At 38.8% G+C, this 16,051-nt stretch overlaps 3 protein-coding genes across 3 annotated transcripts; 1 reads left to right on the top strand and 2 right to left on the bottom strand.

Moving 5' to 3' along the window:
* The first annotated feature begins 5,395 nt into the window (after positions 1-5,395).
* LOC137721505 (probable aminotransferase ACS12) lies at positions 5,396-6,728 on the top strand. Its single transcript, XM_068460601.1, has 2 exons — positions 5,396-5,981; positions 6,072-6,728. Exons 1-2 carry the CDS (start codon positions 5,829-5,831, stop codon positions 6,210-6,212), a joined length of 294 nt encoding a protein of 97 aa, XP_068316702.1. The 5' UTR covers positions 5,396-5,828; the 3' UTR covers positions 6,213-6,728.
* Positions 6,729-6,919: 191 nt separating this feature from the next.
* Positions 6,920-9,971, bottom strand: LOC137721141 (protein phosphatase 1 regulatory subunit INH3-like). The gene is made up of 5 exons (XM_068460253.1): positions 9,906-9,971; positions 9,724-9,738; positions 9,284-9,342; positions 9,117-9,171; positions 6,920-7,886 (listed from the first exon to the last, which is right to left on the bottom strand). The coding sequence occupies exons 1-5, from the start codon at positions 9,969-9,971 to the stop codon at positions 7,665-7,667; spliced, it is 417 nt and encodes a 138-aa protein (XP_068316354.1). The 3' UTR covers positions 6,920-7,664.
* A 558-nt stretch (positions 9,972-10,529) lies between these two features.
* LOC137720707 (disease resistance protein RPM1-like) lies at positions 10,530-13,622 on the bottom strand. Its single transcript, XM_068459810.1, has one exon. The coding sequence runs from the start codon at positions 13,559-13,561 to the stop codon at positions 10,706-10,708; it is 2,856 nt and encodes a 951-aa protein (XP_068315911.1). The 5' UTR covers positions 13,562-13,622; the 3' UTR covers positions 10,530-10,705.
* Between the last annotated feature and the right edge of the window lie 2,429 nt (positions 13,623-16,051).

Consider the following 16,051-nt stretch of genomic DNA (forward strand, 5'->3'; position numbering starts at 1 on the left):
AAACTTAGAAAATATACAACTACCTAGAAGCTGATCAAACAACCATCAATGTGAGGTTACGAATAACGGTTTTCAATTGTTACTCGATTCAACTGCTTCTAATCAAAGCACAGCCTTAACGTCCATTTTCTTTCTCACCAATAAACTGGGGTTCCCCCAAAGTAATGTACTAGGTTGAATAAAACCTTTATCAACCAATTTCCAATTCTCTTAGTTCAAAAGGCAACATTCTATAATATAAGGTTTGTACCTGGAGATAAATCAATAGTGAACTTTACATCTTTGACTGGCGGCAATCCAGGTAAATTCTCAGGGAAAACGTCAGGTAAATGTTTGACTACTCCCACTTCTTCCACACTACTAGAAGTGACATCTTTTAGCACCACATGAGATAAGTATCCTTGGCAGCCTTTTGATAATAATCTCTTTGCTCTCACAGCATAATTAACGGCCTGCCTCACTCCACTTTGCATACTTACAAAAGTAATCTCTAGTCATCCAGACCGATGGAAAAATAATTGGTTTCCCGGAAATAAAGTATATACTCATATACGTAATATATCTCAAAAATGCTAGACAATATGAATGTATGTCATGCCAAGTATCATAATAGAATGCTCTAGAATAACATCGAAATCCACAATCTAGTGAAACAAAAGTAGCTGGCAACAATATATACTCTATTATTACTGAGCACTCTAAATAAGTACGATACTAACATAGGATAACCTACCGGTTTACTTGCTTAACGAATCCACGAATAAGTTATTAATATTACGGTCTGCAGCCCGTAATACTGATAAATCATCGTTGTCTCGATAAGTAAGCAACAACTCTCGAGGGTGTAATATTACTATTTTGCCACTCATTAGGAAATACATACACACGTCTCAACCGCGTTTAATTACTACTTTCTAGGCAATAACAATAATAACGTAAAATTTCTACATTAACAACAAATAGACTTTAGCTAAAACATTAAGAATAATTATCGTACCCCTAATCAAATCCAAATAATTCTAAGTATCTTGCAGTGATGTGTGGTTAACACATCCCTGGGCTTGTTGTTGTCTCCCACAACCTCTATTAGTGTAAATACTTCTTTCATGTACACCACGGCCTAACTGACCATAATTAATAGATCCAGGAACTTGCTGGATCGGCGCCAGTTGTGGCAAAGAAGACTGCTAGGGCTTCTGTTGGCTTTGGACATAATTTGCAGTTCTATGTCCCATCTATCCACTTGTAAAGCGTCCAATGCTTTCTCACCTACATTCTCAAAGGTGTCCATTATTGTACCTACAACACAAAGGTACATTTCTTTTACCAAAATCACCTTGTCTCTGAGATCTGGGATTACCAATACATCTATCACTTCACCTCTGATCAATGGCATTAAAACCTTTGCCAAAAGAACTAGAATTAGCTTCACTTCTTTTGAAATTCCGAATCTTTCTATGTTCTTGATATGACGAATCATTAACTTTATCGTCCTCTTTTGATTCCCATTCTTTTATCATTCTTCATCATTATCGCTGGACATAATCTCAGAGTCCTTAAGGCTCAACAACATCTTGTATACTCCTGATAAGAATTACAATGGATAGTGGTCACCCAAAATACCACTGCCTTATGCCACCCAGCCTAAAACAATATAACACTTCAATCAAAATAGCAGCAATATTCGAATGGGACGAGGCAAGTCTGAGAACTTTCTATAATACTCATTGATCGTCAGCTTTCCTTGTCTCACATTTGCAAACTCTTGCTTTCTACCATCATAAGATGCCGAAGGAATAATTCTTTTCTTTAAACAAGTCCTTAAACAATTCTCAATCGGCTGTTTCCTCCGGTGACAACGAATTATACTCCTGTTTCCACCAGGATACAAGTTCATAACTCAAACCAGTTAGTCGTCTCAACCCTTCTGTCAAAAGGAAGATTCCTTTGACTTGCATAATCTAAAACATCTTTTCCAATTGGTTAATCCATCACTTTGCTCCCTCAGGTTCATCATTTCATAAGGTGATTCAAATTCAACTCATAACCCATCTTAAAATGTCCCTTTTTGATAATATACTGAATCACCAAAATAATAATTTCCCCCAACAGCTAAATCAGGGAGACTAAGTTCCTCTAACTACGTGGTTTGCTACGAGGCGGTGTAGTTCTGACAGAATTCACTAGAACTTCTCAAGATGTCCAAGATTGAAACTTAGGCTCTGATACCAACTGACACACCCCGTCCCGAAGGAGGGCATGCTGGCCGTCACGTGAGAGTGACGTAACCATTTACACAGTACGGAAGCTTTAAAGATATAATTTCTAAGATAAAACACCCAAAGGTGAGTCCTAATTTTTGGCCATTCTGTCAGAACACCGTTGAATTTCCTCGTAGTCACCACACCTTTGCATTTCTTGAACCTGGAGGGGCGCAAAACAAAATTGAGTGGGTCAGCAAAACGAACGTATTCAAAACCTTCTTTTCTCTTTTGCATATACTAACCCCTCGCTGTAAAACAAGTATAGTTTCCCAGAAAATAACATATATACGTATGTATAGATATGCCAGTCATGCTCAAAGATATATCATTCATGCTCATAAATATGCCATTCATGCTCGAGAATATGCCACAACGGAAACTCATAATCAAATGTAAGTGCTCAAGCGTAATTCACATCAATAACATAAAATCTGGCAGCCGGGAGTCACCTAACGTGACCTGTACGGCTGCAGATAGAGCTCCAATCTCAACTCAATATCTGAATCTGCACACAAGTCGGAACCACCTAACGTGGTCTGTACGACAGGCTGGGTGTAATATATATATGCTCTAGTGCTACGATCACGTGAAGCTGTGCGATAAATCGCGGGTCACCTACAAGTCGGAACCACCTAATGTGGTCTGTACGACAGGCTTGCACCTAACTTGGATCCAAGACGAGCATGCGGTGCTGGTGAACATACACGTGAAGGCTGTGCCCTGGCCCTGGACGGGAGCACTAACACCGGGGGTGCAGATTATGAGCTCTCTAAACCTCTCAAACTACCATTGCATAATAAACAGGAATGCATAACCACATGAATACCGCTTACCTGGCACTTACCTGTGCCTCCTCAGCACCATGCAACAGTATGCATAATTATGGTAATGCACATATTAAAATATGATGCATATATGACAGGATATATAATTCGTATTTCTTTTAAAATACGTTTTCTGGGAAATACGTCAAGCATACGTATATATATATATACTGAAAAATAACTGCCCACTCACTGATCACATCGACGTCTCATAGGTCCCTGAACCTCCCCTAGCTTGGTTACATTCTTCCTCTGTACAATTTTCACCTATACAAAAAGTAACCAAATTGACGTTATTTAACGCACATACACCAAACATTCGTCCATAACTTTCTCATACGTTGCTCAATTTGGGTGTATGAATATACCACGGTGATCTACACGACGTCACGAACGCGTGACAATTTTCAGAACTCAATTTGGAGCTCTCACGCGCCCCCACGCGCACTGTTCACGCGCTGCCCACGCGCGCGTCTTCTTCCTCGCGTCGCCGGACTGGTTTCGCCGGAGATGGTGTTTTGCCGGAATTTCTGGGTAAATTTCAAAGTGTCATAACTTCTTCATTTCTTAACCAGTTTCGACGTACTATATATCAAATTGAAGGTATTGACGAGACGAACACATCCATACCTACCTTGACCTCTAACTGGCCATGGATTCGCCGGAAAAAGCCCCGACAGCTCCGGCCAAACTTTGAACTTGTCGTTCTCCGTGTTCCTACGTCCATTTTTCACGTAATTTATACCAAAATGAAGCCCTAATCATAATCTACCACGTTGGACTAGTTTTAGGGCCTAAAAACAACGGAATCAAACTTTTCCAAAAATACGAAAATTCGGCCGGACTTACAGTTTGTGATCCCGACGTCCAAATCCTTCAAACGAAGCACTCCGAGCTTCCTTAGGACCTCACCAAGCTTCCTACAAGCTTCAAAATCCCAGAAAACATCAAGTTTTACGTGTGCATGAACAGTGCACACGCACAGTGAAATTGAAATCCATGTTTTCCGAAGTGAAACTCACCTGAAATTGGTACCATCGTGTTCGTGTGGTCCTCAGGAGAATGATGGTGGTCTTAGATCCTTCGTTGGTATAGTTTTGGGGTGGTTTGTGGGTGGTCTGTGTGAGTTCGAAGGAGAGAGAGAGAACTCTCAGAGAATGAGAGATTTGTGAGGGAGGAGAGAGAGAGAGACAAGGCACGGGAATGAGGGAGAGATTTGAGGGAGGTGGGATCCTACCCAATCCCCAAATCATCCAGTTACAACATATTTTACGCCCCTTAGTCCCGTTTAAGGGCATTTTCATAACTTCACGTCCTCGGAATTAAAATTCCGGGACGGGTTGTGACATTTTGTTATAAACATTTAGATAAACTAATTTTGGTTATACAATATATTTTGATGTACTTTGTTTTCTTCATTTAGGTACATTAAATTCATTATAATACATTTTGATGTTTACATTTAGGTACACACATTTCGGTACATACATTTCGATACAAACACTTAGGTACATTAATTCAATATAATATATTTCGATACTAACATTTCGCTACACATATTTAGGTACATTAATTTAATATAATACATTTTGGTACATATATTTCAATACATACATTTCGGTTCTAACATTTAAATATGCTAGTTTAATATAATACATTTTGGTACTAACATTTAGGTACATTAATTGAGTCTTTCAAGTTTGAAGAATGTTAAATAAAATTAATAAATAAAAAAACTTTTTTTTTGGTCAAAAAATAAATTAAAATTTGTATATTAATAAATTCAAATATTTAATGGGAGACATTAAATAAAATTCACATTAATTATTTTGAATTAAGGACACATCAAGAGATCATAATCAATACGTAATCTAACACCACATTTATTTTAAATTTCAATATTCTTGAAGGAATAAAGTTAAAAAACCCCTTTTATATTTGGTAGGCCTACCATCATTCATGAAGTCGTTTACATTTTACCACTTTTCTCATAGATTTTTCAGTGTGCTTAATACATGGAACAATATCTAGTATTTGCACCATGACATATGGTACGGCTATTGTTTTGAGCACATTAAAAAATTTCTCAATCTATCTAATAAAAGAATGGTTCACACACACGTATATCTCATCTTTATAACGGTTACAAATACGATATGAAAAATACGATAAGAATAGCATTTTGTTGGTTTCCAAAAAAAAAAAAAGCATTTGGTTCAAAATTACTTATTTACCCCAATAAGAATGAAATTTCGTTCTTTTTGTTATTATACGACGATGGTGTTAGCACGCCACCAACAAAAGATGCAAAGATCGAAACTGGCAGGTGCCAATCATAAACAGACCAACAGTTTCTGGAAGCAAATCTGCAAAACACACACTTCCCTCGCAGGGCTCTCGAATCTCACTCAATCCCTCGACGCCATCCAACGGCCAACCCGACACCCTCCCACCACAGCTCGAGACCCGGACCCGCGAACCCGACTCCAACCCAACCCGAAACAAACCCACCGGATTCACCGCGATGAGACTGATTGTGCCACTCCAAGGCGTCGTCCAAGGCAGAGGTGGCCTCATCCTCGGCTCTCTAATCCCATGTGCTCTCTATTACTGCCTCCAGCTCTACCTAAAACGACGCTGACCCTCCAAACCCGATCCACCTTCCCCCTCCCAGTCCTCCTCCAACCTGGCGGAGCTCCCCAGAACGCTGTCGCGGTCCAGCTTGTCCACCCGCGGGTCCATGGGCCGGGTCCGGATGTCCTCCCGGGTGAGCTGGGTTGCGAAGCCCAACGACTCGCCGTACTCTATCGGGTTGGACAGGGCTTCGGAGGACACGTACGATAGGGTGGATAATCCGGATGGGGTTATTCAACTCGGATTGCCCGAGAACAGGGTGAGATTTTGTTGGGTTTTGTGTAAATTATGTTTTCGGAGTGGAGTTTATGCAAAGTTCTACTTTTTAATTTTCTGGGTGTGGTTGCAGATGTGTTTGGATTTGATTGAGAAATGGGTTTCGGAGAATTTGATGGAATCGATGGTGGGAACGGACGGCGGTGATTTGAGCATAAGTGGGATTGCAGCGTACCAGCCGTTTGATGGAATGACTGAGCTGAAAGTGGTATGATTGTTTCTAATCTCTGAAACATTGTTGGATAATTTAGTGAGATGGTACTTTAATACGTTATAATCGCTCTTCTGATATAGTTTCGGTTGCGTAATTTGTAGGATAGTGCTATTTATCACCAATTTTTCCAATGACCGAAAAATTGAAAGGGGTATATGAGAAGTAAAAATAGGTGTGTGGATAGTACTACCCAATTTGCAAAGTGCTATGCTACATTGCTTCGAATTTTCGTAGCCGATCGTAGGTGGCGGAGAATTCTGTGATTTCTCATCAAGTTTCCCGAGCTTTTTCGCAACTCTGCAATCAAGAGTCGGAAAATGGGACAAGTTAGAAAACTAGACCACCAAACAATTAGAACAAAAGATACCTTGATGACAGCACCTCCTTAATAACGGATTGGAGCGCACCTCTCGGTGGTCATTTTGCTTGGCCAACTGACTCGCCGTGGGTTTCATTAACGTTGAACTACTTGAGAGATGTGGTGACTTGCCCGGGGACTTCAGTTTGGTTTTCGGAGTGTCTTGAGCCACGTGATTAGAAAACTCATATCGTGTTGAAACATGAACATAAAACATAACAGTAAGATAAAATTTCATGTAATAATTCGGGCAAAGCCGATTCAGAAAACAGAAATAAATTTTTCCAAGTGTAGTAAATTTACAACGAACTATCACATTGCGTCGAAAATCTAATAAGAAATGAGTCGATGAAACAAAATGTACCTGTGTCATTATCGTCTACGAATGCAGAGACCTCTGCTTCCATGCAATTATTCGAGTTACTGCATCTAGTAACTTTAACATCTTTCGATTCTGCAGAGGTTTTTACAGGTACCGGATGATTCTCTTTTTGCCAATTCAACAATTTTTCAAGGAAAGCTAAAGGATTTGAAACAAATTAAACAAAGAAAAAACAAAGTTAGTGGTAAGTTAACAAATTAATCCAATCAAATTACAATATTTATAATTCAATTAATCTCTAATCTGTTTATATAAAACAACGTAACATAATTAAAATGCATGAACTAAACATGTAGATGATGAAATTAATTAGCAGAAAACGATCACTAATTAATGTGGTATTGGTACACGACCAAATTATTTATTGTTTTGTTCTTGGTTGCTGTCATGTGTTAGTTTGTAGTTTGTATCGAAAAATAGGAATCCGGCTTCTTGAACGGGGTCATGTTATATGTTACTGTTGTATAATGATAATGTATGTGAGGCTGTGCATTACAGCAGAATTGTTTGTTGCTTAATGGCAATGCAAATTGAATTTGTTAGCGCAAAACTCTCTTCCCCTTGCTCTGTTTGTTGCTTTTATCATCTTTTACTGGTTGGTTGTGCTCAATGGCTTAATGTTAAACACACTCAATAAGAAGCAACTTTGCCTCCACCCACCACTCCAGTTTCCAGCCCAAGTCTCTGCCTCCGTGCTCCGACCGACAGTCTTTTAATGGTTGCTGTTAATGCTTGAAGAAGAAGGTGAGGGGTGATCGTGGTTGTGATGGTGTGCATCATCGTCGCTGTCGTCCTCATCGAAGGGCTTCTGCTTGTGGAAGATGCAGCACTTTTTGGAGCTCTTCTTCTGCATAAACTCGTTGTCCACCGTTCCTTCCTTCCACGACACCTGCTTCTTCTTCTTCCGATTCGGCTTCAGCAACACAGCTTCCGACTTGTCAATTTTTTTCTAACTTCGTAAGGGTATTTTTGTATTTTTATAACTTAAGTCATGACTGCTAGGGTTTTTTTTTTTGTCATGGAGGGAGGTTGATGAAATGATTTTAAAATGTCAAGGGGTGTTTGTGATATGTTGAGAACCTGAGGGGGTTTTGTGAAAACACAAAAAACCTCAGGGGGTGTTTGTGTAATTAACTCGTAGAAGTTCTGATCAAAGTTAATGTGAAACCCTAATTGGAAATTTGTGAAGGGAAGAAACGGAAAGGTTTGAATATTTGTTTGGGGCGAGAATTCTGAGTTGGTTTATGACACACCCCGACCCAAAATGTTCACTAGGACTCCGAATCGAGTTGTGCTGGCCGACACCTGGAAGGTGACAAAGTCATAGAGTATAGTGATGTAGAAAATGTGAATAAATTTAAACCTAAAGTGGCTAAAGACAAGAGTGCGCTATGAGCGGGAATGAACCCATATTACACGCAATGTCAGAGCATAAGTAAAGTACAGTAGTGTGTTAAGGATCATGCCCTCGAAGGTAGCTACCTATACTGAGATTCGTCAAGAATTCTCGTCGATACGAACTTTCAGCAGCTGAAACCTGGAGGGGCGAAAAAAAATAAGGGTAAGTGGGCCTGAGAATAAAGTTTTAATAAAAACCTTTTGAAAACGTTATAACCCTTGATGTAAAACCCGTATAGTTTCCAGAAAATAATACTACGTATATACATACGAAAACCAATGCACAGGGCCAGTAAAAACTGAAGTATGCCATGTCATAACGTTTCAACACTAAAAGATGTAAGACATATGTGAAATCAATATAAAATAATATGCCAGTCAGAGTCACCTAATGTGACCTGTATGACTGAACCTATAGCTCATCAACCTATTCCTGCACACGAGTCGGAACCACCTAATGTGGTCTGTACGACAGGCTGGGTGTAAAAAGTACGCTCAAGTGCTACGATCATGTGAAGGCTGTGCAAAGTATCGCAAGTTACCTATGAGTCGGAACCACCTAATATGGTCTGTACGATAGGCTGGCACCTGTCTTGGATCCAAGGTGAGCGTGTGGTGCGGGAGGTGAACGATTATGTGAAGGCTAGGCTCTGGCCTCGGACGAAACACTAACATCGCGGTGCAGGATATTGAGCACTAAATGCATCCAAACATAACCATACACACTGCAATTACTATCATCAATATGCACTCACCTGAAGCTTACCTGGGCGTCCGCAGTGTCATGCAATAGTATGCATATATCTATACTAATACATATACTAAAATGTAATGCAATTGACATGGCATTAAAAATGTAAATCCATTTAAAACCATTTCTGGGAAAATGGAAAACATATATACGTATATATAGAAAACCAAAAGCCCACTCACCTCAAGTCCACACTACAACTCCCTAACACGAATATCGAGGCATCACGAATAATCAACGCCTAGAACAATTATCAAACCACATCTTAGAATCTTTATTAATAGAACATGTAACTTATATAAAACACATCCATAAGGACGTTATATAATGATCTGAGACACATTGACCAAAAATCAATCGTCGGTCAAAGGTTGACGGTAGGGTTCATAACCCTACATAACTCAATCTAGAAGATCCGCACCTTGGATTTTCGATCTGTAACTTCCAAAGATCCACATTATGCTTCTAGAATAACATACTAAAATCTTACCATGATCCGACGGTTGGATCTCCGCCACTCACAAATTCATGTGGCTGTCAATTAGCCAATCAACTATGAAATTACATTAAAACATTAAAATTTCACTAAATGGATTCAGAATATGGAATTACCCTATGTTACATCCTGTGTCAAAACCTGAAAAGAATCAACAAAAATCAACAGTCAATGCAGGGAATATTCCTCCTCTTCAACCTCTCTGGTCGTCAGATTCTGCAGATTTTCTGGCAATCTTTAGAACTCCAAATTGCGTTCTGTTTGCACCCACGCTTCCATAGTGACGAGCACTACAAGAATATGCCAACCAAATGGATCTTACATGACATGACAAGAAGGTCTACAAAAGTCAATGCATTTGCCTCAAAGGGCATTTTTCGTAAGTTCACATTTAAAAATTATAAAGATTATAATTTTTGCGGACAGGTCGTTACAGTTTAAGAAGGCAAACTCAACCAGAAAAGGAAAGACGACAACATTTTTTAGTGCCCAAGTTTGAGAGAAATGTTCCTCCAGTATAGAATTTTGAAATCGTGGGATCCACTCACTTACCCCCAACGCTTGCATTTGTGGGTCCTCACCTTTAGATGTTAAATTAGCTATTCATGGAATTTGAACATACACCATCATGCAAGAACTCAAAATTTTTCCACTATTGTGCATACAAAATGTGTGTGGCTGGATCAATCTGTGCATACAAAAGGAGAAAGCTCAATCATAATTCATGAAATTTCTATAATCCACAAAATCTACCCTTTGATTAACAAAATATCTTAGAGATTACAAATTAATATAAAGAATATAAATTAGTAAAGAATAGGTAAGATAAAAAATAGTAAAAATTTAATATTTTAACTTCAATGATCAAAGTGAGTTAAAAAGAGCATACGGTTTATCATTTTCGTAAGAAAATTAATTAAATAGGACATTTTTATTGCAACCACCAATAAATTTACAAGGAAAATGCGGACGACTGGACGACACAAAGAAAACAGAAGAGAAAGAGCCCCTCCCAGTCAACCTGCAACAGAAACTAGGATACCAGAGCTAACAACCAACTCTTAACCAAAACATGTCCCATTCCCATGCTTGGTTTCACAAGTTGGAATCAAGCATTCGACCAAAGAGAAGAGCTGGCATCACGCAGGGCATGACTTTCATATGCACCCCATCTTGGTCCGACCTTGTAACTAAAACAAACATTTTTTATATGTTCAACAATCCAATAATGTTGGCCATTTTTTGGATCCATCTGCCGCGTAAACTCCTTTGGCATGTCACAGAAATTAAGATATGTCAGATTCCGGAGATGGTGGATGCCAGAGGGCACCTCCTTCAGTTGTGGGGAAGGTCCAACGTGAAACTCTTGCAGAAGAGGCATGACCCCATCGTCTATGATCAACGAATTTAGTCCCTCCATTTCCCTGAGTCCTAGCACTCTGAGTTTCTGAAATCCTCCTTCCTCAAAATGCAGCTGCACACCATCATAGGCATTGATAGCCAAAACTAGCTCCAACAGATTAGGTAGATTTTGAAGGGCTTTTAGTGGGGAATCTCTCAACCTTGACCAAAGAATGGTTATCCTGACTAGGTGTTGAAGATTTGAAATCCAACCTGGCAACTGCTCTAAACACCCTATCAAGCGGAGAGCACGGATAAATTGTGGTGGAGTTGAAATGGATTCTAGATCAAGGACTTCATGTTCATTTACTGCAGATAAAATTAGAGATTCAAGGTGGTTCATCTTTTCAACAGAAGCACACACAGCCCTTCCATCTTCACTTTTCAAGTTTTTTAGGCCTAACTTCCGCAGCTGTCTTAACTTTCCCAGTTCTTTGATTAGCCTGATCCCTCCATGATTCGCCTCCACGTAGCACAGTTTTTGCAAAGCTTGTAAGCATCCAATACCTTCATGTATCTTCACTCCTTTTTCCATATTCAAGAACAAACCCACGTCGTAGTTGTAGTCACCATGGTAGGCCAAAAGATGCCTCAGCTTAACAAGCTTACTGATCTTGGCTGGTATTTCATACACCAGAGACTGTTTTAGATCCAGGGTTTCCAAGTTTAGTAGATTGCCTATGGAGTCTGGAAGCAACTTCACCTTTGTATTCCTCAGGCTTAAATACGTCAAGAGATACAAATCCCCCACATATTTCGGAAGTCGATTGATTGGAGCATCCATGAAATCCAATACTTTCAGAAGTTTAATGTTTCCACTCAATGTATCGAGAAAAGACTCGGGCCATTCTTCTAGGTTGAAAGTAAATACAGAACGAATATGAGATTGTGTAATGCTTCCTAGGGCCTCAGAGGGACTGATGTCCATTGAGAGACGTCGATTTGTTGGTTTAAAAGTCGACTCGTCTTTTGATAACACATGACAGAAGCTTGAATCCACACCCGTTTTACGTAGGACTTCGTGCAAAAGATCATGAACTCTACAAGCTCGAGCTTTTCCATCAGTGAAAACTTCTGAAACTTGAACCAGGCTTCTGTGAATTAGCTCCATCAAGTATTCCTCTCCAACCTCTTCTAGTGTCTTGCCCCTCTTCGGTTTCACAAAGCCTTCAGCGATCCACAACCGAACTAATCTTATGCAACTAACTGAGTAATCCTCGGGAAAAATGCCAAAGTATAACACACACAATTTGAGGTAATACGGTAGATGGTGATAGCTGAGGGATAGGATTCTTGTGACGCTTGTAAGGTGGGGATTTCTTTCTAACTCTGAACTTAAGCTATTGTATAACTTCTGCCATTCAGACACAACTTTAGCTTTAGTTGACAGCAAACCACCTATGGAAACAATTGCCAAGGGTAGTCCTTCGCATCTTTTGACGATGTTAAGAGACAACTCTTCCAACTCTTCAGGACAATTTCCCTCCAATTCAAACTGAAATGCCTTTCTACAAAACAATTCCCATGCCTTGTCTCGAGGCAGATGCTGCAAGTGATGAACATGAACAAAACAAGATCTTTTACAAAAATTGGCAACATCTTGAATCCGTGTAGTGATAATTATTCGTCCGCCTTTATTATCGGGTAAAGCATGTTCTATAGCCCCCCAAAAATCTACTTTCCACACATCATCAAACACAACAACGTACCCCTTTTGCTGCAAATACTCTCTTGATGTGCTAATCAGGGACTCCTCATCCATTGTGTCAATTTCTTCTGGGAAACGCTCCTTCCTTGAACTGTAGAGCTTTTTGATTACCGTCCTCAGAAGATCCTCAACCCTGTACGGCTGGGACACCGTAATCCAAGCATAGCAATCAAAGTGTGCCATCACCTCCTTCTGGTCATATACTTTCTTGGCAAGAGTGGTTTTCCCAAGTCCTCCCATACCAACCACTGATATCACTTCACGTCTCGGAGCTCCTTCTACCAACAAACGAATTAGCTCATCTCTGGCAGATTCAATCCCCACGATTTCAGCTTCCTCAATGAAAAGAGAAGCCACTCGAGGGTCGTTCCATGATAGAGTCGTTTCTCCACTGCTCTGGCCAGACTGGCCTTGCTGATCAAGGGATTTGAATCCATATCTTTCACTTCTCTCCTTGATTTCACGAACCAATTCTTTTATACGGTCAACTTTCAAAACTATCCCATCCTGTGATCTCATTTTTTTAGCCAACCGGATAATTTTGTGGAAAAAACGAAGGAATCCATGGTGTTGATGATGCCGTAAGATGCGGAGCAAATATTCATCAATGACATCTTCAATGTAAAAAGCTGCTTCTCTTACTTGATTGACCCAAGTTTTGACACCGTCATTCCCCGTCTCTCCATCTGCTGCTGCAGCCTTAGCATCTGCTTCCTTGAGGAATGGTCGGATGCTCTCGAGTTCATCTTTGATGAAACCAACTTCAGTACGTGCATTTCTCGACAGGTTTGCTTCTGTGGTGATGAGTAGTTGAATTAACTTCTGGATCACAAAGCATACAATCTCTTCTGCCATTTTTCTGGCAGACAAAGCATCTATAATTGATGAATATTTGCTCAATTATATGAAATTATGAACATTTTAGAATTCTGTGTGCAGTATTTCTCGTTTGGTTGCAGACGGAAGAGGATCCTCTCCGGATCTCGGGATCACTACATCTTATCCGTTTATTGTACATCATGTGGTCAGTTTTCGTGAGGTATTATTTGTGTTTGATTTTAAATAAAAAAGTCAAATGATTTCTAATCGTACGATACACAATGAATAATTAAAAAGTGAAAATCCTTAAGATTCTCACAATTTGAATCAAAATATGAAATATGAAAATATGAAAATGATGTGATAAGGCAGCGATTGGCTCATCCAATGGATTAGGTAATCCATCATATCATATTGCAGAGTGTTCTGATTCAATTTTCAATAATTCAAGAACTGCTGGTCAATTATGCCCTGGATTTGGGATGATATACAAGGATGAATTTTTTGATGTGACTGAAATACAAAACAGAGTATCACTTGTCATTGAACAAGGCACACCAAAAATGTGAGACCAAACCAACCATTGCACCAGCTGGCTGCTGGGATTGACTAGTAATTGCCATACCAAAGCCAACAAGGCGGACTGTGGCTATGCATCAACAGTAACACCTACCCACCTCTCTTATTTATTTTATTTTTTTTTAACAAGAAGATTGTGATATTTTCATTCATTTATAAAAGAGCATTATAAATATATATCACGAAGAATTAAATTTCAAAAGGATCCTTACAAATTAGATATAAAAATATTATAATAAGTATCACTAATTGCAAAACAATGAGTAGACTTCAACCACTCATCTGAGCTCATTGGAAACCTCATGATTACACAATTAAAATGTTAAACTTCATATTACAGGAAGATCATGTGAGAACAAAATCTCAAACCATAAATTGTGATAGAGAGTACGATGCTCATGGGTCTATCACATCACTTAATTAGACCAACAAATTAATGAACTAGATCCTGCAAATTAAAAATCTCCTCCCTTCATTCATAGATCCAAAAGAGGTAGCACAACCAAACGAAAATCAAAATCAAGCACTCTCCTATAAACAAACAACCACCATTTTATACTTGGTAGGCCTGTTGTCATTAGTCAAGCCTTTCAAATTTTCAATTCAAAATTATCATATTTTTTAATAGAAGAAGGCCCTCGAACACATGTGGCTGTTACATCTCTATTAAGAGAGAATTTTCAATGTGTTCAAAATACGGGTGGCATCCCATATGTTATTGTACTAAGTGTTGGGGAAGGTTTTTTTTTCAAGTGTTTCTCCACTTGTATAATGACATATAAAAAATTTATCTCTATTGTAGATGTGGTACAAATGTGCTATAAACTTGTATAATGACATATAACGTATGTGTCTGTGTTTCGGACACTAAAAAAATTTATCTCTATTGTAGATGTGGTACAAATGTGCTATAAAATGTGACAAGAGTAGCAGTTTGATTAAAATTACATCTTTACCCCCGAAAATAATTAAATGTCTTTCTTTTTGTTATTATTCAGTAGGTCAGCACCACCTCAACAGTCAATGCCTGCCTCTTTATTTTTTATTTTTTATTTGTTATTATTTGGTAATCAATGCCTGCCTCTTCTGTGATGAAAAATGGTAAGATTTAGTTTACTAAATCATGTTCTTCAGTCTTATTACTGTTAAGAATGAATATTACATTGATGGAAGGAGAGACCTTGTTTGTACTTATAAGTAGTTGAGCTACTCCCTATAGTGTCAATTGTTTTTATGGTGAAACCCCAACTTCTTCATGGTATTAGAGCAAGTTGTCCCATGCCTGAAACCCAACGGCCACATGTGCTCTACGTCACCCCATTTGTGTTGTTTACGTGTTCGGATTGAAAATTCGCCACATGTGAGGGGACGGTGTTGAAAATGAATCTTATTGATGAAATGAGGGATCTTGCATAGTTGGACTACTCCCCATGTTGCCAATTGAGTTTATGGTGATACCTCAACTTTCTTCAATTATTTTTCTCAATTAGTTGAATTGTTGATTTAGGGACAAAACTCACACAAAAAAAAAAAAAAAAAAAAAAAAAAGGAAAAAGAAAAAAGAAAGGGATTTTTCATTTTTACAACAAAAAATTGAGGTAAATAGTTGTCATTTATCTTCATAAAAACTTGATTCATTTCTCTTAGTAAAAACTTGATTCATTCGCCAAAAGTTCAATGAAATTTTATCACGAAGATACCTATTTATTTTTAATTTTTATAAACAAACAGCTTTATTGCAACCACCAATAAAATTATAAGGAAAATGCTAGGAAAACCACTCGACTTGACGACACAAAGAAAACAGAAGAGAAAGAGCCACTCCCAGTCAACCTGCAAGAGAAGCTAGGATACCAGAGCTAACAACCAACTCTTAACGACCCCTAAACCTCTAAAACAAAAAATTGTACAAAAAGAGACCATCCCATTCCCATGCTTGGTTTCACA

Source organism: Pyrus communis, chromosome 16 (genome assembly GCF_963583255.1).
Source record: "Pyrus communis chromosome 16, drPyrComm1.1, whole genome shotgun sequence".
Classification (NCBI taxonomy): Eukaryota; Viridiplantae; Streptophyta; class Magnoliopsida; order Rosales; family Rosaceae; genus Pyrus; species Pyrus communis.

Bases quoted from the DNA above. Each gene is read 5' to 3' on its own strand.
- LOC137721505 (XM_068460601.1), top strand. From the start codon at position 5,829: ATGGGCCGGGTCCGGATGTCCTCCCGGGTGAGCTGGGTTGCGAAGCCC. The intron at 5,982-6,071 runs GTGAGATTTTGT...GTGTGGTTGCAG, and splicing joins TCGGATTGCCCGAGAACAGG to ATGTGTTTGGATTTGATTGA.
- LOC137721141 (XM_068460253.1), bottom strand. From the start codon at position 9,971: ATGCCCTTTGAGGCAAATGCATTGACTTTTGTAGACCTTCTTGTCATG. The intron at 9,172-9,283 runs GTGAGTGGGCTT...ATTACATTTTAG, and splicing joins AGTTGTAGTGTGGACTTGAG to TATATGTATTAGTATAGATA. The intron at 7,887-9,116 runs GTAAGCTTCAGG...AAAATTGACAAG, and splicing joins ATGACACTGCGGACGCCCAG to TCGGAAGCTGTGTTGCTGAA.
- LOC137720707 (XM_068459810.1), bottom strand. From the start codon at position 13,561: ATGGCAGAAGAGATTGTATGCTTTGTGATCCAGAAGTTAATTCAACTA.